Source organism: Dermacentor silvarum, chromosome 10 (genome assembly GCF_013339745.2).
Source record: "Dermacentor silvarum isolate Dsil-2018 chromosome 10, BIME_Dsil_1.4, whole genome shotgun sequence".
In the NCBI taxonomy this organism is placed as follows: Eukaryota; Metazoa; Arthropoda; class Arachnida; order Ixodida; family Ixodidae; genus Dermacentor; species Dermacentor silvarum.
The window spans coordinates 65560993-65588027 of NC_051163.1; the positions used below are offsets into that span (position 1 = coordinate 65560993).

Here is a 27035-nt window from a genome sequence, read left to right on the forward strand (position 1 = left end):
ATTGGACGATTTCGTCTGCCAGTTTTTCAGGAACACGACGCACTTCGCGTTCCGAAACTCAACCGAAGTGAAACTTGTCGGCTCTTTTCACTTGGACGATAGCAGCATTTTCGCTGCTGTAGATTTGACAACACTTTACGGACGGTCCGGTGATATTTTCCCTTGGCAGCAGAGTCTTAAGTCCTCGTAAAGGCCACGCGAAGCTGTGATTACGAAAAGCCCCAACCTTGAAAAATGACGTCACAGTGCGACCGGTCGCGCTGAAGATGTGCTCCAATTTCGAAATCGGGCGAATTGAAGCTTAATCGAAAGTGATGAAACGTCTGGGACTACACATTCGCCCGACACGGCCTCTTTTTCCATCCTGAAACGAGGAACTGCCAAGGATAAACAGTGAATCCCCGCATCCAACTGGCTTCCACATTAAAACGAACGGCGACACGATCGCATCGGGCGCGCAGCCAAAGATATCGGTATTCAAAGCGAGAACGAGCGACGCGGACACCACGACACTTTTGCCTTTTTCTTGTCGCCGCTCTCGCAGAGAGCGCGTGTGAGAAACAACCGGAAACGGCTTTTCTTTCACCGGTCCGTCTCGATCCAGAGCTCACGGCGGTTTTAATAAGGGGGGGGGTGAGGGGAGAAGCCGCTCGTTACGTCGCGTTGCTCCCGTTTATTTTTCCGAGGAAAAGGACAAAACGACGAGCGCGCTTCCGTACCAATAGCTGTATTTGACCGCGGAGTCGTGACAAAATGACTAGCAATTCCAGACACGAACGAGGCAGGTGCCTAACGAAGCTACCCCGCTGCTCGGGTTTGAGCGATTACCGTCCGAGCGTGTATAGCTTGGTGGCCTTTTACACCTGTCAGCTCAGCTGTACACATTTGCCGCAGCGGACGACACATACTGAAAGACGGACTTCGAGATACTAACAATGACTCCCGGCTGAACCAAGAGTTGGGCGATGTAGAGTGGGCGACGCCGCTTCAGAGACGCAATGACTAGACCAGCCCCAAAACGATTGAATGACCACGACAGCTCGAAGGGAGGCCTGACGTAGCCTCCCTTGGAGAGACAGTTGCCGAGTCCACTTTACGTCCGCGGCGAATGGGAGCGGTGCAGGGACGAATGGGGGGGCAGTCGAGAGGGGACAAGAGGTTGGGACCATCAGCACGCGACACAAGTTTTCCGAAAACACGCTAATTAAATTGTCGAGGATAAAGAGATAAGCAGAACATTCAACTTACAACACGGCCGCAGTGCCAGCACGGACAACTCGGGGGATGGCTGTTGCAGCCGCCGAGACTTGCGGCAACATCACACTAGTTTCGTAGTGCAAATCGTTTTTTTTTACAATAAATATAAAGAATGGTAAACAAGTTTCAAAAACATTTAACCTACACATACACTTATACTTATTGAAGGATGTACTTGCCTTGTACAATTACGCTGTACTGAGGTATGAGAATTAAGTTTCGGTTTCGATTGCTAGCGTGCGCGCTTTCAGCGCAGCAATGTGTGCGCTAAATATTTTTCGTGCTTAATATTGCGATAAGACGTCCCCATTTATTGATTTGGACTCGGTTCTAAACTGTTGCATCAAGGCTGCTGAAGTATTGTCCCTTTGTGTCAGTGTGTGTCACTGCAGAATGTCCAATATATGGGTAAATTTTAGTTATTCAGCATTTATTAAGGTTCTTAATCGATTAAGTATCTTTAAAGACGCCCATTGCTCTGCAACATCTTATATCTATCGTCACTGCTATCCACTTTCACCGTATCGAATTTTGAGTTTCAGATTAAAGAGGAGGGTCGAGAGGCAGTGGGAAGGGGAATGTGTCATTCATAACACTCCTATTCTTCTAAACACGAAATTTTGTTATCTGCACTGTACTTTACCCGTCCAGTGATTCAGGTATCAATGTGGTGTCCTCATGGCAAGCTTGATTCACATATCATGTTTCATATAAGCATTGCATTTGGCCGAGCTTCAATATATACGGACACATATTCAGTAATAATGTTTCCCTTCTAACCTTTGCAAAGTAAGAAATCTGTACGGAGCTCTTGGCGGGGGGGGGGGGGAGGAAGCAAGCACTATGCATAATATGCAATTTCCTTGCTTTAGCTAGAGGAATCCAACAGCAAATAAAATACCTATTAATTATAATAATAATGACACCAAGGATGATGACAATGTTTATTTCTTCAGCGTTTTACTCAAAGTCTTGAAGAGCTTGATAGGGCCAAGAAGCTGGTCTGCAGAGCAGTGCATGTGGTCATCCGTTGAAGCTCTTACCTAAATGGTCGTGGCAGCAGTGAGTGGTGGCAGTGTCTGAGGAGGTCACTTAATTATAACTGATGGAGTGGGAGAACTCAGAAATGTCAATCATAGCGTGGATAGAGCACCAAACTCGGCCTCAGGGAGGGGGTAAGAACCCCCGAATCTCCCCCCCGTCGGTGCGCCACTGGAGACACATATTTGTAAATACATGATCCATATCATATGTGCCAAGCACTGCAACAGACCCTTGCTGTGTTTTGTACATGTAAGAAACCCATTCTCATATATGACAACAGCTATTGAGATTTTATCGCACAGATGTGTTGTTGCAAGGGTGATCCATCAGTCAAGCCTAAACTTTCATGCTCAGTGGGCCTTTCACACCTGCAGAACTCTTTCGCAACCTCAAGGCAGCATTAGTGTGACCTCATGAAGCTTTGTGCTACCTACAGCAAGCTACCACTATCAGTCAGCAGTTAGCTGCAGCACCTGGTGGTTCATAGATGACATATTGTCCTCTTACGCAATGTTGTAAATAACTTACAACAAATGATTAAGGAATTGAACCAGGAAGGTCTGAAGGTAAATTTAATAATTACCTTGCAAAAAATGGACTAAATTAACGTTCAATATCCTGGCAAGAGAAAAAGACTTTATGATCGGTAGTCAATCTCTTGAAGCTGTGCAAAGGTGTCTTTATGCAGAAAAAATTTAGTCGCAGCTAGGCAACCTCGATCACGAGAAAAATATTTCCAGATGAGTAAAAATGGGTTGGAGTTCTAACTGTACAAGCAATTTCAAGTCATGAACAGCACCTTACCGTTATCCTTGAAAAGAAAAGTATATATTCAGGGCAATTAGAACAGTGCTAAACTATATAGATTGTGAACCAACCTATTGGAGAATAACAAAGAAGCTTGAGGAGAAATTGAGAACCACACAATGAGTGATGGAATGGAAAATGGTAGGTGTAAGTTTAAGAAACAAGAACGAGTTTAAGAGTATGGAACAAAAATAGAATGAGGGCAGCTGATATTCTAGCTGAGAATAGATGGAATTGACATGAACTTGGACATGATTTAATTATATAATGTGTAGGGCAGATAACTGCTTCAATATTAGAGTGATAGACTGATTGAATTACTGCTGCTGAAATGACTGCGTGACAAGGGAAGGGAAATGTACTTGAGGACAACAGAGAACTAGGTGGTGTGATGACAATAACAAGTTTGGAGGCTAAGAATGGAGATGTTTGATGCAATAGAGACACGGTTAATTGGAGTCTGTTCTGCACTGGAGATTAAATATAAGCTGTTGCCAATGATGACTGACCAGCACTAATAATCACTACTGTGCTTCATTTCAAAAGTGCCACAAGTACGTCTCATTTAGCTGTAGCAACAAATGCCACAGGTGTCACTCAAAGACACCTTCAGTGGTAAAGTTAGATGACTACGCTGACAAAAAAATATATATATACATTTTTAAACAAGCACTTTGACCTCTGTCTCCAAAATATAGCTATTGTTTTCACTCAGCCATATTTAGAGTTCTCAAGAAACTCATACAGATGCAAAAAAAAAAAATTACATCATGAAATCAGAATGTTAGTGAACTATTCGTAGCATACAAACACATCAGCCAACATGTCAAAATCTAATTTTGACCTTTTTAGAGTAAAAGCACACCAGATACATACATGTATAACATGCCACACACATAACACATGTTTAGTGAGAGAGTTAATCGGCACGAGTTGACCAAAAGCGCACGCTGCATTCGCAGAATTGCCCTCTGACATTCTTTCTCATCCTACATCACTGCTGTTTCATTGGACTTGCCAAACCAGTGCGTCCAGCTTAATTCTCATTCCTGTACCTGCTTTTAGTAGTTTTGACTGTGACAGTACGACACTTCTTGATGCAGTCCAGTGTCTACTAATAAGTATAAGCTGCTAAGAACAGACAAGAAGGAGCCCTGATAACAATGCAAGATAGATTGTACCACTGCGAACAAATTAAATGCCAACAAGTGAATTCAAACAAGGTGTATGGCACATTGAATTTCTAATGAACAGCACCTGACATATATCCCCTACCAACTTCTCTTGCACAATCCAAATTTTGTTCACTTTTGTTTTTCCCATGTGAGTTTTCGTGTTTGGGTCTCATTTGTCTAAAACGGTACAGCAACAATCTTGGCAAAAAAACAGCTCAACGCCACAAGTCCCCTCTCCCGAAAATGTTCCTTGAAGTGATGGGCCATGAAACCATGAAACACTTTTCAACTAATCATAAAATGGCCTTGCTAGTAAAGGATGTCGCTTCACGAATCTCCTGCCAGAGAAATTTTTTAGCTAGCTCCTTCAAGTAAAAGTGGAGTTGGAGGTAGTTATCGCACTGACACGCGGCTTTCTCTCTCTATTCTTCTCTACTAGCACGCTGGAAGCTGCACAATGGGGATGGCAAGGGAGCAAGGCCCCACCGAAATTTCTTTTTTTTCACCTTCACAACGCTATACTTCCAGTTCAGGCATGTGTGGCGCACTCCTGATGCAAGATGAGCGATCACTCAGCTGGTGCCTGGAGCTACGTCAGTTACAGAGACCAATCAGTGGACGCAGCTGTCTGGTTGTCTCGCCGATAAGAGAGCTTGTCACAGCACCCCATGGTGTTGCGATGTCGCAAGTAATACTCAGCAGATGCAGCTATGCACAAATAGCGTGTGTAGATCGGAACCGCAATGGTCAAATACTTTTTGTGGTCTTTTTGAGATCGCAGACGTGTATTTTTCATTTATCTAACTCAAAATTTGCATGTTCTCGTGATAACGAAATCAGCCAATGACTGTTGGTGGGCTCGGCTGCTTGTGACGCATCTGCACGACGACACTGCAAAGGAGAGAGCAAGCAATTTTACATTGTTTGCGACAAGCGATCCTAAATTCCTTGCTGCATGCACTGCAATAACATTTGACTCGCATTTTCACAGGTGCCTCATCGACAGATCGGCAAGGTTTTATTGTGTTCAATAAGTGTTTCAGGGCCCTTAAGAGCCTATGTATTTTGTTAGATGCAGCATTATAAATAATCAGAAGTTACCCAGAATCACTTTCAAGGTTTCCTATTTTCTTGTTATTCTCGTTAACGATATGCGGGGTACTACTTGCCAGAACACAGCAATGCTCACAATGCTCCACTCGGTTACATATTGCTGCGTTAAAGCTCTTGCTCTTTTTCTATTTGTTAGTTTCAGATGTGCAACTGAGGGATCTCTTTGTTTGCCTCATCATTCGGCTTAACAAGGGCACACTACACTGCATGAACATTGAAAATAATGTCACAGTAATGGTTTGCAGGAAAGTCTCCTTATTCAGTAGCAACTGGTCATCCCCAAAGCCCAGTGCCAAAAGTGATGAGGGATGGTAAGGATTTGAATAAAATTGTAAATAAATGAAATAAAGCAAGCAAGCCCAAACAAAGCAGCGTTGAAGCACGAAAGTGTTTGACAATTTTTTATTGCACTCTACTGACATGGCTTCTATGTACTTTTATCCCTCTGTGCAAATGTGGTAATTATAATTTTACAGTTTCTATATACAGGGTGTTTCATTTTATCTGCACCAATTAAAAAAAAATTGCCTGTGGCAGATAGCACAATTATAATCCTTGATCTAAACTACTCGATGAGGCGGCCATTAGTTCCACGAGAAATGAAAGTGCCTAATTGAATAATTAACATAGTAATTGCTCTAATTAAGTTTTTAATTAATTATTTTATGGCACATTTTCAAAGTGTCCGACGAAATGCATGGGCATTCCAGTTAACTTTTTTAGGAAAACGCTAGCTGTTTTATGCATTGAAGCACAAAGTTAACTGGAACGCCCACGCATTTCGTCGGACACTTTGAAAATTAATATCTCGAAACTGGTTCAGTCCTGAGAATTTGTTCCAAGTGAATACTCCTTGCAAACTCAGCGTCTGTAATTCGTAGATTGAAACATGTTCCGTAAAATATTTAATTAAAAAGTTAATTAGCGTAATTTATGTTAATTATTCAATTAGGCATTTTGATTTTTCGTGGAAGTAATGGCCGCCTCATCGTGTAGCTTAGATCAAGGATTATAATTGTGCTATCTGCCACAGGCAATTTTTAAAAATATGGTGCAGCTAAAATGAAACACCCTGTATGTTCTGTTGCAATGATGATGCCAATAATCGTATGTGTCATTCACAGACCTCCACTAGCTTCTGTTGTTCAGCTAATGCTGCGCAAGAACTGTATATTTGAACTCTGCAAGAAATAAAGATGGGGACCACCTTCCTGGTCAAACCAATCAGCTTATCGTGCTTCAATGCTCCTCATTTTGGAATACCAACAAGCCAGCCCCCGAGCTTTGCTTATGCATGAACAAGCCTTCAAAAAAGGTCGTATTTGCTGCGCTTCAAGTAGAGGGGTAACATATATTACAACTTGTACATATTTAGTTCGTATGCAGACTGCATTAATGCTGCAAAGACAGAGAAACGTGTAACCAAGGCCTTTATTTCCGTAAGATGTTTACGCAGATCACATGTGGCAGACACTAACCACTGAAGTGGACATTTAAATCTTGACCAAACATTCGCTGCAGAAGCCTACGAGTTTGGCGGCTTGACATTAGTTTTATCTCCATGCTTCCGCATGTGTACAGCCAAGTGGGTTCGGCGCACAAACTTCTTCGTGCAGACGTTGCAGCTGAACGGTCGTTCCCCGGTGTGTATCTTTCGGTGTTCCGCCAGGTGGCACTTCTGGAGGAAGGCCTTGTTGCACTCCGGGCACTTGTGACGCCGGACTTCCTCGTGCCCCTTCTTGTGCCTGGTCAGCTCCACCTCGAAGACGAAAGCGGCGTTGCACTGGTCGCACGCGAAGGGCGCGCTCCGATCATGGGTGCGCAGGTGCCTTGACAGCTGCTGCCGCACGGGAAAACTGAGAGCCGAAAAAACAAACAAATACAGTAAAGTAGACCTGTGATGAAGATAAGAGTGCAAACTTACAGCTAAGTAGACACAACATGGAAGACTTGCGATATTTCGAAATGCCACTCAAGTCAAACAAATATCAAAAGTTTTGGTTAGGTGCTGCGTCTTCAATGCAAAAGTGAACTGTTGAGCGAAGTGGTACGTGTTCATATGCAGACAGCAAAAAGGCACAGGGTAAAATATTCTTGCTACTATTCTTGTGATCTCTCGCATTGCTAATATACTCGTCAACTTGCTCATCCACTGCTAATTTATTCATTTACATGTTGTTTGGATTTGAATAGCTACACCTTTGCATAATGACTACGCACATGACTCTTTTCACAAGCTGTCTTCTAAATAAGTATCATCTACAAAAAATTTAATATAATTGGCAATACTTTTTGTTGATGGAAATTCAATATCGTCAATTTCTTTATTATCCATGATTTGCTACAATTCACCAATTTATAAATGGGACGTCAATGTGACAGCAGTTGGAAGTGTATTTTTAGAGTGGAGACCTTACACTGTTCTCTTTGCACCATTTTCCTTCTTACGAAAGCCATGTTCTTAATAAACATGATGCTTGAACATCTTGCAGCATAAATCTATCACTTCAGCCTTATTTGCCTATAGGATCGTTTTTTTTTTTTTTTTTTTGCAGTGATGCAAAAAAGTCACTAAATTTAGCAATTTCTTAGTAACTTTAGTGACAACCTTGCCTTTTTGATCAGTTAAAGTTTAGCCAAGCCTTGTTCAGTCAAGATTGGGTTAAGGTGAGACCACAAATATGTGGCACTGTTGCCTCTTGTGTGAAATGTAGTCAACGGTTCTAAAATATGTCACCAATTGTCAGATAGCATGAACCTTTCAGGCAATGCTTATGGAAGCAGCACACAAAACAAATTCTTTCTGTTTCCCTTCAAAACATTTTCCCTTCAAGCTTGGAGAATCAAAAGAAAAAATCACAACAATGCAATGAGCAATGGTAGGCAACATTAAACGCAATAACATGACAAGGTGCAGGGTAAGATAATTTGCAACACAAGCGCAAGGTGATGATGTTCCAAGTGAACTTATATAGAATTAAGAAGCAAGAAGTCACATGATGGGCACAACACTTCACCAAGTGGAGCAAAAGTGCAGTATGCAAAAATATAAAATAGCCGGAAGTGGCAGAGAATTGGGTAAAGTGATGAATTTTTCTGTGCTTATGGGTCTAATATGTTTGGGCAATTGGTGCAAGACAGGGTGGCTAATCATATATGTTCACGAGGTTGCTTGTCTTGCAGCAACATGGCTACTGCTAATAATTAAAACCTTCACACAATCTTAGTTTAACTTTCTTTTAACAAAGCCGATGGGACCTGAGAATTATTTCCCTTCATTCAAGCACTTCGTTAAACCAAAAAACACTAGTGCGAATAACAGTGTATTTACTTAAGAGCAAAAACATTATCCATTTGTCCCTGCATACGCAGTTATCGTAGACATTACGTCTGTTGAGTGTGTCTTGTGTTCCTTCGTGGGTGCAGCAAACCTTCATGAAGAAGTACTAGCACATATTTTCAAAGTTGTTGAAACTCTACCAGCTGCTTCTCGCACATTAAAGAATAACACTAAGCAGGCAGGATTGGGAAACGCCTTTAAGATCAGGAGGTATTGGTGCACTAGTTGATCGGACAAGATGTTTTAATTTGATGCTAAAGTAGGTCTGGAAGTGATGGATCTGGTATCATCGGCATTATTTGACACTGGTACATACATGTAATGATGTATGCATTCATTATGCACAATGCATACATCATTACATGTATGTACCAGTGTCAAATAATGTCGATGATACAAGATCCATCAGAACCCCAGGTAGTCAAAATTATTCCGGAGCCCTCCACTACGGCGTGCCTCATAATCAGGACTGGTTTTGGCACGTAAAACCCCAGAAAGCAGTACATGTAATGATGTACTTGTACATATGGACATGTAAAGTTAGCTGTTGTATGATAGGTATAGCTGTTCTTTTATAGGTAAAATGTTTACACAATTGATGCAAGACAGGGTGGCTAATTAGATATTATTGATGAGGTTGCCTGTCTGCTACTGTTCACGATTAGAACCTTCCCACAACAAAGTTAAGCCTCAACTTGACAAAGCTTATGGGACCTGATAATTATTTACAGTAATTTGAGAACTTTGTTAAACTGAAAATTAACATTTGAAACACTCACGGTATACATTATATTTACTCAAAAACAAAAGGGATGCAATTATCTCTGCATATGCAGTTATCTGCTGAGTGCATTTCGTGTTCCTTCATGGGAGATGCAAACATATAAAAAAAGTACTGGCACATATTTTCAAAGTAGTCAAAACAGTGCCACACACTTGTTGTACAGAAACAAGGATTTTACTATGATACTAAAGAAGGTCTCGAAGTGCTGTATCATTGACATTACCATGACGTTAAGACACATTGCAAAATTTGGAGATGCCACATAGCAATAAAGATAGGCCATGATGATGTTGCTCATAAATATATGACCACGAGTGGAGCGAGCCAACATATCCTGATGCCATGACGCACCCATCTTGTGGGTATTGAAACCGATACAGGTTATTCGCATTAACACTTATTATAGTAAATTATTTAGGGGACTGATTCTTAGCCATTATTTTCTTTTATGTAAGTTAAAAATGCTATCTCAGTACTCAATGTTATGTCAGTGAATGTTGTCCACCACATGAACATGGCATACACATATTTTATCTGTAGTCCCGCTTCGTTAAATCATGCAAGATGTCGAGTTTACTTCAGTGCTTTGAGACTTTCAGTGCATTAGGCTCTATGAACATGAGTCGGGCAATCGAAAGCACCTCACTGAACAGAACATTCCATAAAGTCAAGGTTCGTTAAACCAAAGTCTGACTATAATTGCTTAGCGCAACTGCAACGTGCAAGGTCAAAACATTTGATTTAAAACAAGCAAAGAAAGACATCACTCGAACAACGTACACCATGGGACACAGGTGGCAGTAGAAGGTCGGCTGCTCGGTGTGAAACAAGACGTGCTTTAGAAGCAGGGCCGCATGATTGAAGGCCTTGTAGCAGATCAAGCAGCGATGCTGCTGCTTGTCGACGTGCGTGCTCCCGTGCTCCAAAAGATCTTCGTTTCGTGGAAAGCTGGCCCCACAGTGCCTGCACCAGAAGTTCCACTCCCGCCCATGCGCCACGGAGTGTTGGAGCAGGCGTTGATCGGTGTTGAAGACCTCGTGGCACATCTCGCATTCGTAGCGACGGGCACTTTCCCCGACGCATTCGAGGTCTCGGCGGCTGCTTGCCGGCTGCGAACTGTCGCTCCCGGTAGCCGCTTCAAACTCATCATCGGCAGAAGCTGGAGCAGCTGCAACAGCTGGTGGCTCTTCCTTAACGATGTGTATGAACCCAGGGCCTAAACGCTCTGCAAGTTTGAAAAATAGATCCTGCTGTTCGTGAATAAGGCTTGTGTTGGTGCTAGTTCGAATGTCATTAATTTGATGACACGCTGAAAAGGTTTACGAGACATACAACAGGAACATGAGCCAAACAAAGCACTTCTAACAACTGGTTTATGTCATAAAGAACACGGGAAGTGGATGCATGCACGAAAACAACCAGGCATAGAGAACGATGCGCTGAACATGAAAAACTGAAAGAACAAAAAAATACACGTAACAATGAATGATGGATTGCAAAATGTTTATCACACATGCGAGCTTATTGTTTAACACTACATCTCTGCTTCTACTTAGCAAGCAGCATGGAGCAAGAAACATTTCAAACATACTTTGCACCGGTGGCAATTAGAATGTGTGTGTATGAAATATTACGCGAAGTATAAAAAATAGGGGAAAAGTTGTGGAAGTTCCCTTTGGCAGCATTGAATGGAAGTTATTTAGTCATCATGGCAACTTAGCAACAGTGTTTCTTTTTGTTTAGCTGCTGGATGATGCCAGCATTTGATTAGCTCTGAAACGTTTAGTCTTTGTTGGACCGACAAAAGGTTCAGCCACCGGTAAAGATTTTAGGTATACAAAGGCAGGAATGCAAAACGTGCACACATGAGGAACAAATAGGATGTTTGTGTTGTCATTTTCGTTCCTCTTATTTCAGTGTTCTGTACGGCTGCCTCTCCATATCATGAATAGCTTCTGCCAGTCTCTGGAAACACCGAACAGTAGAATTCTTGTAATTTCACCCCATAGTATACAGATGTATGAATGTGCCATGCTGTCCGTTAGCGGATGGTGAAAGAGCGGAGGTATGAATGAATTTTTGTTATGCTGCCCTTTAAAGACAATGTGCAATATCTTCTTTTTTTCAGCACTTACAACCACTCACTTGGGCAGGTATAATAGCTGTGGTGCTACATTAATATTACTCTTTAATATTAATCAAGAAAGCATGACTGCAGCCAGCAATATTGGAACAGCTCTGTGCATTATTATGCAAGCTTCAGAATTTAACATACAGGTATAGTGGGAGCATCTTCCGCCACCAAAAATGAAAATGCGAGTGAGAAAGCATACAATTTCACTTTCGTCCTGCCTCTTGAATTCTCCTTGACAATTTCCCTGCTCAAATTTTCGAACTGATTTTGTATCCTCTTTCCGTGTAGTAAATATTTGTTGCGATCATTATTTTTTTAATTGTTATTATTATTAACTTCACAGCCGTACACATCAACACAATGCAGATTCACTTTTCAGGGACAGCTAGCCTTGAGCCTTCTTGAATATAAGGAAAAATCAGAAAAAAAAAATCCTTGTCACATAAAGTAAAGCTCCTGTAAGGTAAAGAGCAGTAATGAATCAAAAGAAGGAAAAAGGCAACCCTTCTCAAAATGCTGCAAGTTTAGCCGTTAGGCAGAACATACAATATGGCATACATATTTCATTAAAAAATTAAGTGTCGAAATACCTGAATTTATTACCAGAATGAGAAAAAGAGACCAATCCCAGCCAACACTTGCACAGGATTAAAAGACAACTACAAGGGGGGGGGGAAAAAAGTGTTGCACAAACCAGATGATTCAATGGTATACAATCTACAGCATCATTCTACGTTCAACAATAGTCGGAAGCACTTGCATGTCCCACCAAGGTACATGCAGCTACTAAAACTCTCATACAGGTAAAGAAACAGCCAACAGAGCACTGCAAAAGCCCCATATATCTCGCTAGGCAATGAACATGCAATAAACCTGCGTGCCAAACCACTCGATGAACATGCACCAATTTGTGACTTATTCTAAACACATATATTGCCTGTCAAAAAAGAAAAAAGAAAAAAAACTTCAGAAAGTGGATACATGAAGCCATGTGACAGCACTATGCTCATTGGTGCTAATACAATTTCTGGTTGTACAGGGCTATAGAGGCCCGCAAAGATAACAATTTGTTTCTTATTGCAACACCAAGACAAGCTCCAAAGCTTGTTTCAAAGTCTAACGCAAAATCTAGATAACTAATATACAAATAACCATTTTCTTTTCTTGTTTTTTCCAACGAAAAACTGTGCCTGTGCAACTCTTTAATTAAGCACACAGAACTTCAATACAAAAGAAGCTAGACAGCTTCATGGCACATTCGGCTGGCCATTTCTGAGGACTCCTGCAAAGCTTCAAAGCTTGAAGTGACTAAGCTTCATCGTGACAATAATCACATTGCTATAGCATTATAATTATAGCGTTATAGTTGTACTAAAATATTTCGTCTTTTTAATACAGCGTCGTTGCATTACACAATCATCAGAGCACTCTGACGGCACCTTCAAGTGACCAGCCGAATGTGCCATTAGCAATCATCCGGAACAAAGGCTTCATACAAATAATGCACCACGCCTTGTGAATCCGACACCATAAGTACGCTACATGGTAGTTGCACGTACTTGCTTCAAACGAAACTGTGCAGCCTAGAGCACAAATAAACAAAACTACTGATGTCAGACAAGCCTTTAACAATCTTTCATACACATAAGCATGCTTGCTGGTGCTATGTGATGACCTTAGGAAACCACCGTGCTACATTAGCTGTGGATTGTTTTTGAGTGCTACCAAAGGAATCGATCAGTTAAGGCTCTGGATGTCACTGCTTTCTTTTCTTGTTCAAATGTCGGTAAAAATAAGAAAATGTAGTCACTGTAAGATTGCAACGGCTACTCTGCCTCACGTAGCTGTGAGAAAAACAAATGTGACAGAGAGAGACATCACGTGACCAGGCAATCAACCCTGACGGAGAGCTAGAAAGAGAAATTGAAATTCCAACATGGTTTTAAGTTGCATGAACAACAAAGACAACTGGTACCTATAGATGGTTCTGGAACATAAAAACCATGAAAGAAGTCCAATCCTTGCAGACATGAACTGAGCAGTGCGCTAAGTACTTGTGAATGTTACCTATGGAGTACACCTGTCAATATGCGACTTTCTTAAGCCTTAAAAGTTGGCAGCCCTGCAGAAAGCTTTCTTCCAATCAACAACTCTTGTCCAGAGAGCCAATTCGGCGTTCTTTTACAAAAAACAAAAGGGGAAAACCATTTGGCCTCAATAAACAGATTCTACTTCTCAATGGTCTGAGCTCTGACGATTGCTGCCTGCTTTGCAGGAAGAGGCTGGAGAGGAGTCTTTACTAAAGAAAACAGAGAGATGACAATGTTTTAAAGGACAGGGGCGGCAGAATTATGTCATCAGCAGGATTCCATTTTCAGATTACAACTCTGAAAAAAAAAAAAAAATGCTTGAGGCAGCACGCTTCCAACTAAGTAATACTGATCTATGGCTTTCAACTCATGCTTTTCCTCGAGGCAAAAATATACTTTGACAGTTTTTGGTTGGAACAAAGCCTTGCGGGGATAACTTATTTACAGAATATTGCAAATCACCAATTTCGAGGTGCACTGTGCAAAGCTGCAGGGAGACTGCGTCTTGGTTTTTGTGTTCCAAGAATTTAGCAACCACCAATGCATAAGCAGTGAGGCATCTCAAGCACTTTAGATTTGTGAGCATGTCTATAGAACTGATAATTCTGTATCCCAATATCTAGTAGATGCAGCCTTCTTGTACAAGTGATGTCCTGTCTAGCTTCCTCAGTACTGGAGAAATATCAGGGGGGCAGCATGCAGGCTGCCACTTGCAAGTCTGCAACTGTCACATTCCGCAAATTTCGGTATGCCTCTGTAAATGAAGCAAACAACCCCCGTGAGTGGAAGTTCTATCAAGGTGTGTAAACGCAAGTCATGCAACATATCTTATGAAATCCAAACAAGGCAAAAGCTTCAAAGGAAGATGAAGAGTTGAAGTGATAAACTGTGGCCAAGCAAGGGAAGTCCCAGCTCAGAACCAACGTTTCAACAAAAGAAATTGTCTTTGTCACTCTGAAGAAGACAAGTCCCCATGTCAGAACATTGACTCTAAGCTGGGACTTCTTTGTCTGGCCAGCTATTGATCATATCTTGTGAAGATACTATCAGTATATATTCAAACACAAACAATTCCGAAACTACTCCAATGCATTGTTCAGCTTCCAGGTTCACCTGCATTTGGTACAGCAGGCTCGAATGAGACTCGAAAACACACACCTGGGACTACTCCATGCTTATAAAACAGCTACAGGGTGCTTACATGTCACATTTCCATGTAATTATGTGCAATAGGGGTTCTGACTGGTTATTTCCAGTTCGCATTTCAATTATTGCTGATAGTACATGACAATAATCGAGTACAGATATTCAGGTATAATGGAATTACTGCCGAGCACTAATTAACACTCAAAGGGCCACAAGAAATTTGTGACATGATGTCACAACCACAGGACCTTACTTTAGTATACCACCAGCAAGAGACTAAAAAACTGCACAGGTTAGCTAGCTGGGTCAAACACACAAGTTGTCTGCTCATGCTTACACGATGTCCAGGTGCTGACCGCCGCAAAACATGCCTTGAGCAGTTCACAATTACAGCCCATGTGTCAAGGGTTCAAGATGACCAGGATTACCAAGGAACGCCCCCCCCCCCCTCCCCCATTTACCCATAACTGCAACTTCCCAATTGCCCACAACCACATGAAACTCTTCCATGTGCTTCTTGCACAGATTACCAGTAAAACCATTACAAAACTACTCTAGAGTGAAGAGAGGTGCTATCATGAATGAAAACTGGAGCTGTCCACCAGGCCAAAGCCTCACATGCTACTTGAGATAAGGAGTGAAAGTTGAGACAACACACAGCATGGGCACAAGTTCACTTCCATGCTCTGAGCTATTGATAAGGTTGTTAAATCTGAGCAGGATTGCTGCACGAACTTCTAACAGATGTTGCAACTGAATTACTGTTCGCTCATTCAGAACCTTTCAATGCCCCACCAGAAGGTCTCATCCAAAAAAAAAAAAAAAGGCATTTGGGCAATGATGAGTCTTGCAGTGCCCAGCTGCAGGGTCACAGTTGACTCCATGTTGACAAAGGCTGCCCCTTTTCCTGTGTGCAAAGGACTTACCTGTCATGATTTCCTACGTGTTCAAAAAGCTGCAACTGCATCAGACCTGCGCGCTGAGACACAGCAAGTTGAGAAATGTGGTGCAAAAACCATAAGGACTAAAGACATTGATCGCAGCGGTGAGTGTTCCTCAAAGGGAACGTGTATACATGCACCAGCAAATCATTTTGTCTACGGCCCACCTCTGCTTTATTTATATCCATGTCCCTGTGGGAGATCTTTTTGCATGTCAAGTGCGAGTCATATAGGTCTGTGAAGGGGTCAGTCAATTGGTCCATTCAGCCTTTTCTGGTACATCTCGGCAGTGGCGTGCATTCATACATCACAAGTGGGGGGAGCGCCGCGGAGGTAATTTGTGCACAAGGTCAGCGAAACCTTAATCCCCTTTACAAACGGCCTGTTTGTGCAGGTCTTCTTCATTCCCATCACTAAAAGATTTTGGCCATTCGTGGATGTGCTCAAAGTTGCTACACAGCTAAAATGCCTTCGTGCCGGCGCTATATGTAACGACACTATATTTCTTGAAGCATGGAAGCAGATAAATCGCAGGCACATTTCACAATTTTTAGGTAGGACCATCTCTTGCATTCTTGACTTGTCGCTGGTTGCAGCAAAGGGAGACTGGCGGGTACAATTTTATTTTGAAAAAGCAGTCTGTACAGTGTAGAGAAAAGAAAAATTGATGTAGTCACAGAAGCAGAAAGAGAAATGACAAATGCATCAAGCTAACAGATAACCTATACAGTGCAGTGAAGGCTATGGCTTCTGTCAACCAATCGGTAACGAGTGCCGACTGCATATTCCAGAGAAAGGTAGAGGGGCTCGCCCATTTAGCACCACTAATTCTTCCACGAAGCTTTCATCCACTCAGTGTTGTGTGGGGGCCATCAGAGGTGCAGAGAAGGAGCTCTTTCTTTGGTTGGATGACATGACCTATAGCTTTCACTGCATAATTAGTCAAACGAAGTACAGAGAAGGTCACTGCAAAGTTGGAGATACACTAAACCATAAAACCTGTCAGGTGAAGTCCATACATTATTCTGGCGAAACAACAAATGGAGCTCCCTAGAGGGACTTGAGGTAGAGTAAGCAAGAAAATATCATAAATGTAAAGCACTGGCAGCAGTGCTACGAGCAGATTGGTACACCCCCCCTTTTCACTTTTCAGGGACCTCCCAACTCTCCCAAGTGTGTCAGTGTCATTCAGTAACTCCTTTCCTACGGGTCCCAGCTTCTCGCGTTAGTGACTCAAGTGTAGTTGTCAACAAAGATGAGGGCATGGAAGAAAAAAGACTAGGAGGGAGCATCATGTGACAATTTTGAAAGTCAGTCATAAAGAAAATAAAGGAATGGCTCATGAGAAATACACGCTTACCACGCGATAGGCTGCTGGTAATTTCTAGTGTTCGAGCGCATGGAGAATATGGGGAAGAGTAGAGCGGAGATCGGGTGGTGAGAACCAATAGTGATGAGGGCATCATCAAATACTACCTCAAACTAAACATTGCCTTGAAAGGTACAGAATCTAGCTTACTATAGAGGGTGTTTCATTTTAGCTGCACCAAATTTTTTTATTTGACTGCGGCAGATAGCACAATTATAATCCTTGATCTAAACTACTCTATGAGGCCGGCATTACTTCCACGAGAAATCAAAACGCCTAATTGTGCTTCAATGCATAAAACAGCATTTCCTCAAAAAGTTAACTGGAACACCTATGGATTTCGTCGGACACTTTGAAAATTAATATCTCGAAACTGGTTCAGTCCTGAGAATTCGTTCCAAGTGGATACGCCTTGCGAACTCAGCGGCTATAATTCGTAGATTGAAAGATGTGCTGTAAAATAATTAATTTAAAAGCTAATTAGCATAATTACATTAATTATTCAATTAGGAGTTTCAATTTCTCGTGGAAGTAATGGCCGCCTCATCGAGTAGTTTAGATCAAGGATTATAATTGTGCTATCTGCCACAGGCAATTTTTAAAAATATGATGCAGCTAAAATGAAACACTCTGTATATAGGCCCTGCAACCCTGGAGGGCCTATTTCCAAGTAGTCAACGTGCAGATAAGCCCTCAAAGGAAAGCAGGGCAGTGTCAGAAGAGGTTGGCATTTTGAGGCTAACTGCCCGACATCATGCTCTCTGCTAGTTTCTTTTTTCCATTCCTCCTATGGATGAGAAGCACCAGTGTCATCAGATTAGGAGAAGTTAAGGTTGAAAGTTGCAAAAAATATAGGGGATTGACTCATGGGATTGACTCATGGGAGCTAGTATTTTATTTAGTGAATATTGTATCACAGATTACTATTGTCTCAGTAAAAGACAGTCTACATTTCGTATCGATGTGATGTGTATAGTGCTGCATCTATTATTTAACATGTAGTAGTATACAGAAATGTCATTTTGAGTAATAGGCTCATGCTAAAGACACTCCTCTGCTTTACACAGTGGGCACTACAGTGGTGCCCAAATCATTAGGTACGATAGCAACTCCAACTTATTAAAATCATCTGTAAATAAGAACTTGTTCCAAGAAGCATATGCAACCACAGTCAATGAGCTCTTGCACATGACAATTAAGGTAAAAAAAAAAAATGGTAGAACCGTGGAGCAGTTATAAGACTACCAAATGTGAGTTGGGAAAATTAATTCACATAAGCTGCAGAAATTCAAGCCTCGACACAGCACATATGATACAAAACACAGACATTTATGGTAGACCAACAGCATAAAGATGTACCAAATAAAGCACTCCACAAAAGCACTCTACAAAAGCATATCCACTTTGTATAAGCTTGGCAAAGTTTGTCTCAAGCTTGCATGCGCGAAACTTTACATTTTTTCTTCGGGTGAGGGGGGCACGCGGCAGCGTGTACGTATAGTTAGAGTTGTTCGTTTATTTTTTACGCTGCACGGAGTTTGCGGTGCACACGCGCTAGCTACCTTGCCTTCGGGACAACGAAGTTAGATCCCGTTGGCTTAAGTGAACTCCAGTGACCTATAAGTTCAGTGACTCCAGTGACTATTAAATGGAACGTCTGAGACAAAGACGAAAACCAGCTAACATTATGGAAAGAACCCCAGGTGGTCGAAATTATCTCGGAGTCCCCCACTACGGCGTGCCTCATAATCAGATTGTGGTTTTGGCACCAGTCATTTGATGACTATCGACCTCTTCATTCCCGTTACCGACGATGTGGATTCGCTTCACGACGAGTTTAACCAGTACTTGCTGGAAGGAAGCCCCACTAACACAGCTGTCGAACTTATTGAGTATTGGCATGACTACCGCTCGCTACCCCAGACTGACTAATGCTGCACCAATATTGTTATGCCTAGCTAATCGAAGCAGTGATGTCGACAGAACTTTCTCTCAGCTGAGATACGTTCAAAGATCGGACAGGTCACGAATGGAAACCAACATGTTGCGCATGCATACGAATGTATGTTAACAAGGATGTGCAAAAAATTGATGACAAATTTTCGTGAATAAAATGTTTCATTTCCTAGAAGTTATCAATGCTCTTTACTGTCATTATTACTTATTAATCTCCAGACAAACACGGAACTTTGGAGTATTTGCTAGAAACAGATTCCTAGTTTTAATGCGTTATTGTCAAGGAGCTTGTGATACCCTCTGATAAGAAAAAAAAAAAAGTACATGTGTAAATTTAACTCGAAAAACCCGAATTTCAGAATGATTCCACAAAAAAAAAAACCTGATTTCTTCCCGATTATCAACTCGAGAAATAGCACCCGATTTTCATCCCCCCCCCCCCCCCCCCAAAAAAAAAAAAAAAAATCCGAAAACGAACCCTACGTATAGTAAATGAGTGCGCTTAAAGCGATCTTGGTTTGAGCTGGTTGATCATTTACGTTGAAGCTATAAGAAACAAGCGATATAATACGAGACCAAGAACAGTTCTGTCAGTTTGCGTTCTCGTCACCGTCATTTTCGTTTGATAAGTTTCCAATCAAACGAGGTACGTTAACTATGCTCGCACCGCTGCTCCTCACCAACGGGGCGGCGTTCGACGCTAGCGCGCTATGCAGAATGCGGCGCGTACTGCCTTTACGAGCAAGAACAAGCGAGCAAGCGCACAAGGCGCGCACACTGAGGTGCGGTACATGAGCAAAGCGCAGGCCGAGGCGTGATCGAAGTGCGAAAGCGCCAACGGAGATAACAGCGCTAACGCGCGCGGTTTTTTTTTTTTTTTTTTTTTTTTCTCACCGTACGTGGTGCGCTGAAGTCCATAACATTTTAAACACGCAGTTAACACGACAACAGCCGTAGTGAACTATACTTGCTGCTACCGCACGATTCGCAACGCTGTGACTCGCACGAAGGTTTACGACGAGTACGGCGACCAAGGAGTAGCGAGAAATACAGGCCGTCTCGGTGAGGGGCTATGCGCACCGGCACGCTGTGAAGCGGTACACTTGACATCCAGAGGAACGCGCTGCACCCGGTAACACGTCGCTCAGCAGTAAGCACGTAGACTCGCGAATGATGCGCGGAGAAACCCGGGCTGCGGAAACCGACTGATATTCCACCCCGAGCCGGAAGCCGTGGCCGTGCGGTTGCCGTCCTGCCGACACGGGTTGCGTCAGCCAATGAGGAACGAGAACCGGCCGCGCGGCTCCGAACAATGCTCTGAAAAAGGAGGAGAGCGCGCCTATTGTCCGCTGCTAATCCATCCGTATGCCGTCCATTCACTCCTATTTCAGTCGCCGTTGGGCGGGAGATATCAGCCCTCCTTCTTTCTCCGAGACATGCGGCCGATTCTCGCTCCTGATTGGCCAGCGCTATGCCGGCGCACGGCACGGAGCTGGTGAGAAGGAAGAAAGGCGATAACACGGGAAGTTGGCGAGGGTCGCGTCTCATTTCTTCCCCGACGGAAAGAAATGCAAGGTCGATCACGTTCGCGCCTGCAAAAGCACAAAAGAATGCGATATCTCGTTCCACAATTGTTCGCAAAGCAGCAGGGTGCTATTCCTAGCGCGATCCGAGATGTCCATTAAGAATTGCACGTATATGAATGGTCTATGATCAAGACGGATTACACCGAAAGCATACCGAAAGCTTCGGCGAGTGAAAAGTGAGACAAGCGGCTTAACTGCGTTGCGGCGAAGTCGCGCTTGTTCTCTGTCGTCTGCTCTTGTGAAAACGGTGAATTCAACATGCAGAGCCGATCGCTTATGTTTATCTGACTTACGAGGAATTATTATCGCGTCCCCGGGCACCCCTTTATGTCGAGTGGGAGCTACCATGATACTTAAAATCCTTCAACTGCAAATGAATAGTTGGCACATGCGGTGGCATTTCGTGACGTTTTTTCCACCCCTCCTGTTTCGATTAACATATGCTTGGGTGCACTTGCCCGTTTCCACTTCTTGAAAATGCGAGTTCACAACTCCTGCGCTAATTTGTTAATTTGTCATATAGCACTTCGCTGCAAGACTTTGAAAACTTACTGCCGTGCTCCAGTGAATGCGCTGTAATTTTAGAACACTTCAATCTGATGAACACAGCATACATCTCTTGGCAGCAAGTATTTCTCTAGGAAAGCCCTGTGTGTACTTCAGTTTTTACAACTGACAATTTCTTGCAGCCCACTCGTTCATTACTGAACAATTAATTCAGTCCCACTGACATGTTAATTCACGAAGGTACATACTCTAGCAAAAATATTCGAACACCACGTACAATGCATTTCTTTCGTCGTGCTTCTTTGAAACCTTAAGATGGCTTAGGCAAGCAATCCTAAGCTGTAATCATTTTCCACACCGCAGCAAATAAACCCCCAAAACCAATTTTGCTCGCATATCAACCTCGGCATCTCTTCCAAATTTAAGAACCTTGGAAATGCTTTTTCAGTTAGGTATATGAAAAGTTTCAAATATGCTGCACTTCCAGTATTTTGGTTTTCATTGCAGCCGGAACAATGCTTTGCTGTGAAATTCATGGTGCAATGCTACTTCCATGGAACAAATTTGAGAACAAGCCAGCACTTCCTTAACTAAAGAGCAATTTACATGTGATATTACCAATCACCTATGCAATATATTGTGCACAGTGACCTTCGCTTTTATTCTAGCAACTTTAAAAATAAATTTTGCACTTGCCACTGCTTTCTTTTTTTCACAAATATTTTACAGCAACATCAAATTTCATGGTGTGCATTTTTTTTTTTTTTATAACGCACTTGGCATCTTTGCGCCACCTTATCAGGAGGAAATCACCTTTTTGTCCATTGATCTCTTCAGAGGGGTTATAGCTTAATTCTATGTTACGGCAGCTGCATTCCAATGGAGATTGAATGCAAGAATGCTCATTTACCGAGTACTGGGTGCCCATTAAAGACGCACAGCTCTTCAAAATTAATCCAGTGTCCAGCAGATGGCAGGGCGAAGTCGAATGCTAGCCGCCTGGTTAGCTCAGATGGTAGAGCGGCTGCCCCGGAAAGGCGGTGGTCCCGGGTTCGAGTCCCGGATCAGGACGAATTTTTCTTCAACTGCGAGGCTTTCTTTCGAGGAACCCAGTTGGGTTTCCATTGTAGCAATTGCTACATTTGGGTGGATGTCTCAGTTTCCCTTTAATTACTTATCTCCACCTAGCGGATTTCCGCTGAACTATTACGTCATACACTTGCCTTTGCTTCGAGTTGTCGACAAATTCGACTTCGCCCTGCCATCTGCTAGCCGCCTGGTTAGCTCAGATGGTAGAGCGGCTGCCCCGGAAAGGCGGTGGTCCCGGGTTCGAGTCCCGGACCAGGACGAATTTTTCTTCAACTGCGAGGCTTTCTTTCGAGGAACCCGGTTGGGTTTCCATTGTAGCAATTGCTACATTTGGGTGGATGTCTCAGTTTCCCTTTAATTAGGGTCAGAACTTGTACAGCTACACAAATACCCACGAAAGTGAATGTGCGAACGGTCGTTGCCATAGACCAATTGCTAAGCACCACACACGTAATGTGAAAGATAGGCTTCAGCTCCCATCACTGGCAATTTGTCCTGTTCTCCACTTTCGTTTCCCTTTACTTTATAATTTCTGCTTCTTCATTTCTACATTTCAATTAAAACTACAGGTAATTTCTTCTATTCAAGCCAAATCTTGTCGTTCAAGCTCCAAATCAAGCTCTCATCAAACCTCTAACGCAATGCTAAAGCAAACACTAGTGAAGGAGGACAGAGTCTTTTAAACATGTTCACTGTGTTGTAGCTATTAGCGGGCCACCTTGAGAATCTGTCCTATGCATTAATATGCAGGTCTTTTCTAATATACCTGTAACCCTCCCCTTTTTATTCCCATTTTGCTCTAAGTGTAGATAGATCTTATGGCCTGAAATTGTTCAGTATGAACCAACTAGCCAAGCAACACATACTAGCAGGCCTTTCCTGCTGTGGAAAAAATACAAACAACAGAATGCGGTTAGAGGGATGGGATCTATCTTTTGCACTGTACATGGGCAATACAAAACATCAGCCTGGAGATAGCAATGCACAGAAGAACAGAATACGCAGCTATTGGACACGCTTCTGCCAATTTCTTCTAGCACACACTGACAGCAAGTCTATCTCGAGATCCATGTCTATGAGGATGATGGTCGGGCTCTGAATTGTTCTGTGCATTTTCGGCTATGCTTGACCAACTCAGATCGCTGCACAAATTCCTTTCCACACAGGTCACAGATGAAAAGCCGCTCTCCAGTGTGAATCCTCAGGTGTTCCATTAAGTGGTACCGCTGGACGAAGGACTTGGGGCAGTGAGGGCACTTGTGGTGTTTAACCACGGCGCCCTTGTGCATTTTGCGGTGTCTAACGTATGAAGCTTTCTCGACAAAGCCAACCCCACACTGGTCGCACACAAGACGTACATTCTTGGTGTGGTTGCGGAGATGTCTCGAAAGCTGCTGCCTTGTGGGAAACCTGCAGGCAGATAAAAACACGTCAATTCTTTTGTTACTGCAGGAAATGTACAAATCTTCAGTGGCTCCACAAGTCCCACCTATCATGCACAAAGCTTTTTTAAGAAAAACACTGATCATTCTATGCAAATATGACCAAGTGCATGTTGTTTGAAGTCCAGTTCAGAAGCTGCCCACAATAATTTTTTAGTTCCTAACATCCAATTAGCTAAATAAAAGTAGTCAGCTAACATTTTATTAATTGTAAGTGTAATTACATGCAAAGTCAGAAAATAGCAAAGATTTAGGGACAAGCCTGAACGGAAGATAATCAATTAGAAGAAAAAAATGGAATTAAAGCAAGTGATGCATAAGTAAGGAACACAGCAGGATACCATAGTTAAGAAAAGGAAATTTAATCAATGAGATTGATGTGCCTGCAGGTAGAGGATGTAGATGACTGGCACAAAACAGAGACTCATTGCAAGAAACTACAAGATGTTTCTATCCTGTCTCAGAGATAACTTCAGAAGAAAACTATGATGCAAAGATGCCTGCAAACTGCACTTACACCTGGAAAAGACACCATATACAGGGTGTTTCAGCGAACATTTTCAAAAATGTTTAAAGGTTGCCTGTGGCAAAAACAGCACAATGCTAGTTCATGAGCTGGTCTACTCGAAGAGGCGGACATTACTTGCACAAATAACTGAAATGCATAATCGACTGATTAACAAAAGTTCATGAATTAAGTTTTTAACTAATTACCTTATGGCTCATACTGCAATTTACAAATTCTAGCCGTGGAGTTTGCAAGGCGGATGCGCTTGGAACGAATTCCCGGAATGGCACCAGTTTCGAGATATGAATTCCCAAACTTTGCAGAGATATGCATCGGTGTTCCAGTGTATTTATTAACAAAACGTCGTTTCATGCACTGAAGCACAAAATTAACTGGAACGCCAACGCATATCTCTGCAAAGTTTGGGAATTCATATCTCGAAACTGGTGCCATTCCGCGAATTCGTTCCAAGCGCATCCGCCTTGCAAACTCCACGGCTAGAATTTGTAAATTGCAATATGGGCCATAAGGTGATTACCTAAAAACTGAATTAGTGAATGTTTGTTAATTAGTTGATTATGCATTTTAATTTTTTGTGCAAGTAATGTCCGCCTCTTCGAGTAGACCAGCTCATGAAACTAGAATTGTGCTGTCTGAAACAGGCAACCTTTAAAAATTTTTGAAAGTGCTCGCTGAAGCACCTGTCACATTACCATGAGGTCAGAGCATCCGACACACCAAGCAAAGAATACAAACTGGACTGCGTACACCATGGGACACAGGTGGCAGCTTGACGTCAGCTGGATGGTGTGCTTCCGCATATGTTCTCGGAGCAAAGTCCGGTGGCCGAAGACCTTGCTACAGATCAAGCAGCGAAGCTGATGCTTGTCTGGATGCGTGCTCTCGTGTTCCGCCATCTCTGCGCGGCGCGGGAAATTGGCACCGCAGAGGCTACACCAGAATGGCCACTCCTGCCGGTGCACAACCGAGTGCTGGAGCAAGAGCTGGTGCGTGTCGAAGACATCATGGCAGAGCTCGCATTGGAACTGAAGGTCAGCTTTCCGAATGCATTCACTGTCTTGTTGACCACCCGTCACCTGCACAGCAGCTTCCATGGCTGTTGCTTCGGACTCATCAGCACTGGAATCTGGAGGCTCTTCCTTAACAATGTCTGCTGACCCTGAACCTGCACACTCTGAAAATTTGAAGGATCGACATTTCGGCATCCTGCTTCATTCAATAAACAGCTGGGAGCAAAGAACACTACAGAGAAGCACTGCACAGAAAACTGTTCATGTGAGCAATATGACAATATCATATCGACAATCAGAAGAAAGTTGATGGAAGTTGCAACCAACAGCTCAAATTTAGTCACACGGAATGCAAGATAGAACCAGTACGCTTAATTTTCATGAGAAATGCAGGGAGAGGCTGGTCACTGGTCAGATTTATTTTTTATCCTGCAAACGACTCCAGGGTGCAACACAAAGCTGCACACTTTATGACACTGTCTTGAAAGGCCGGAGATTTCAATTTCGCTCTCCTCAAAGGATGTCTTGTGATGTCAAATGTAGTTGCGGAAGGCACACCATAGCAAAAAATTTCCGTGCGCTACCTCATAACAGTCGCACTTCCTGGCAAGGTTTATCTACAATGCATACTTCCCCTTTCTTTGCTTTTGAAGGCACTGAAACCCAGGATTGTGCCACCACATGTTGCACGCATGAAGTTTCGTGCATTGTACATCTTGCGCAATGAACCAAGGGCCAATGATAACAAGCTCTAGGACAAGAAGAAACCTTGGTAATATTTATTAGTATACTGAATATGGTACTTGGTTAATGTATTTTGGGAGCCTCAATTCATGCACACAAAGCATGCCATTAAGTCAGTAAAGATCAGCTCTCAAAGCTTTTGTATGTTTGAATGATTCATGTAAATGTAAAACACATGGGGGAATACTTAGAAAGGGAAATGTGCGACATGGTTTGTTTATTCCTGCCACACATCATTTCATCCTGCCCTGTCCACATATACGAAAATATACATAGCACTGTTCAGAGCTCAATGAGAGTGTTCAAGGAGTACAGAAAAAGTACCTCTTTGGAGAGAATCTAATACGTTTATGCAAGAGGTGTTCAAAGGCTCTTAGCTGTGCGGGTTTCTATCATGTTGCACATGATAATGAATTGAAGATGAGTTCACTCATATGTCATAATATGCCGATTTTCAAAAACTACTAAACAAACACAGTCATATTAATGGTCTAAAAATACAAATGTGTCATATGATTGGGTAAGCATCAAAAAACAAGTGGCACTCAAAGGCAATTGAAAACAGCACAAAGATTTCAGCCATGGCAATTCCAATTAGATAGAATGGCAATGTACAGGAGGTCTCAAGCAGCTTGAGCCCTGAAATATGCTGTTCACACGAATGCTGGTAACCTTCCGCATTGCAATATTTCTATTAAATCACTCGCTATGAGGGATAAAATCTGCACATACAGCCTGGATGAAATGTGTGAAATGCCTTCCCACACAGGTAGCACAGGAACAGCTGCTTTCTCGTGCGAGTCCTATCGTGCTTCATGAGATCAATCTGTCTGTAGACGGACTTGAGGCTGTGAAGGCACTTGTGCTGGGCGATAACTTTCTAGTGCATCTTCCTGCCTTTCAAATACAATGCCACCTCAGCAAATGCCACTGCCAACTAGTAGTGCTTGTATCCCTTCCAGAGTTGAACAT

General features: G+C 42.6%; 2 protein-coding genes across 8 annotated transcripts in view; both read right to left on the reverse strand.

The window, feature by feature from the left end:
* The window catches only part of LOC119465905 (ADP-ribosylation factor GTPase-activating protein 1), a 60270-nt gene extending 58917 nt beyond the window's left edge, over positions 1 to 1353 (reverse strand). For all 5 annotated transcript variants that reach the window (XM_037726378.2, XM_037726377.2, XM_049657291.1 and 2 more), the window contains exon 1: positions 1249 to 1353. The gene's annotated coding sequence lies outside the window, so the exon portion shown is untranslated. The remainder of the gene's footprint in view (positions 1 to 1248) is intronic.
* A 2695-nt stretch (positions 1354 to 4048) lies between these two features.
* On the reverse strand, positions 4049 to 26786 carry LOC119465912 (gastrula zinc finger protein XlCGF67.1). 3 transcript variants are annotated; one of them, XM_049657856.1, is made up of 2 exons: positions 25057 to 26778; positions 4049 to 7252 (listed from the first exon to the last, which is right to left on the reverse strand). In XM_049657856.1, exons 1-2 carry the CDS (start codon positions 25512 to 25514, stop codon positions 6922 to 6924), a joined length of 789 nt encoding a protein of 262 aa, XP_049513813.1. In that variant the 5' UTR covers positions 25515 to 26778; the 3' UTR covers positions 4049 to 6921. The 3 variants fall into 3 exon arrangements, with proteins under 3 accessions (XP_049513813.1, XP_037582315.1, XP_037582316.1); XM_037726387.2 differs by lacking the exon at positions 25057 to 26778 and adding an exon at positions 10301 to 13376; XM_037726388.2 differs by lacking the exon at positions 4049 to 7252 and adding an exon at positions 19638 to 23748 and having other exon boundaries at positions 25057 to 26786.
* Between the last annotated feature and the right edge of the window lie 249 nt (positions 26787 to 27035).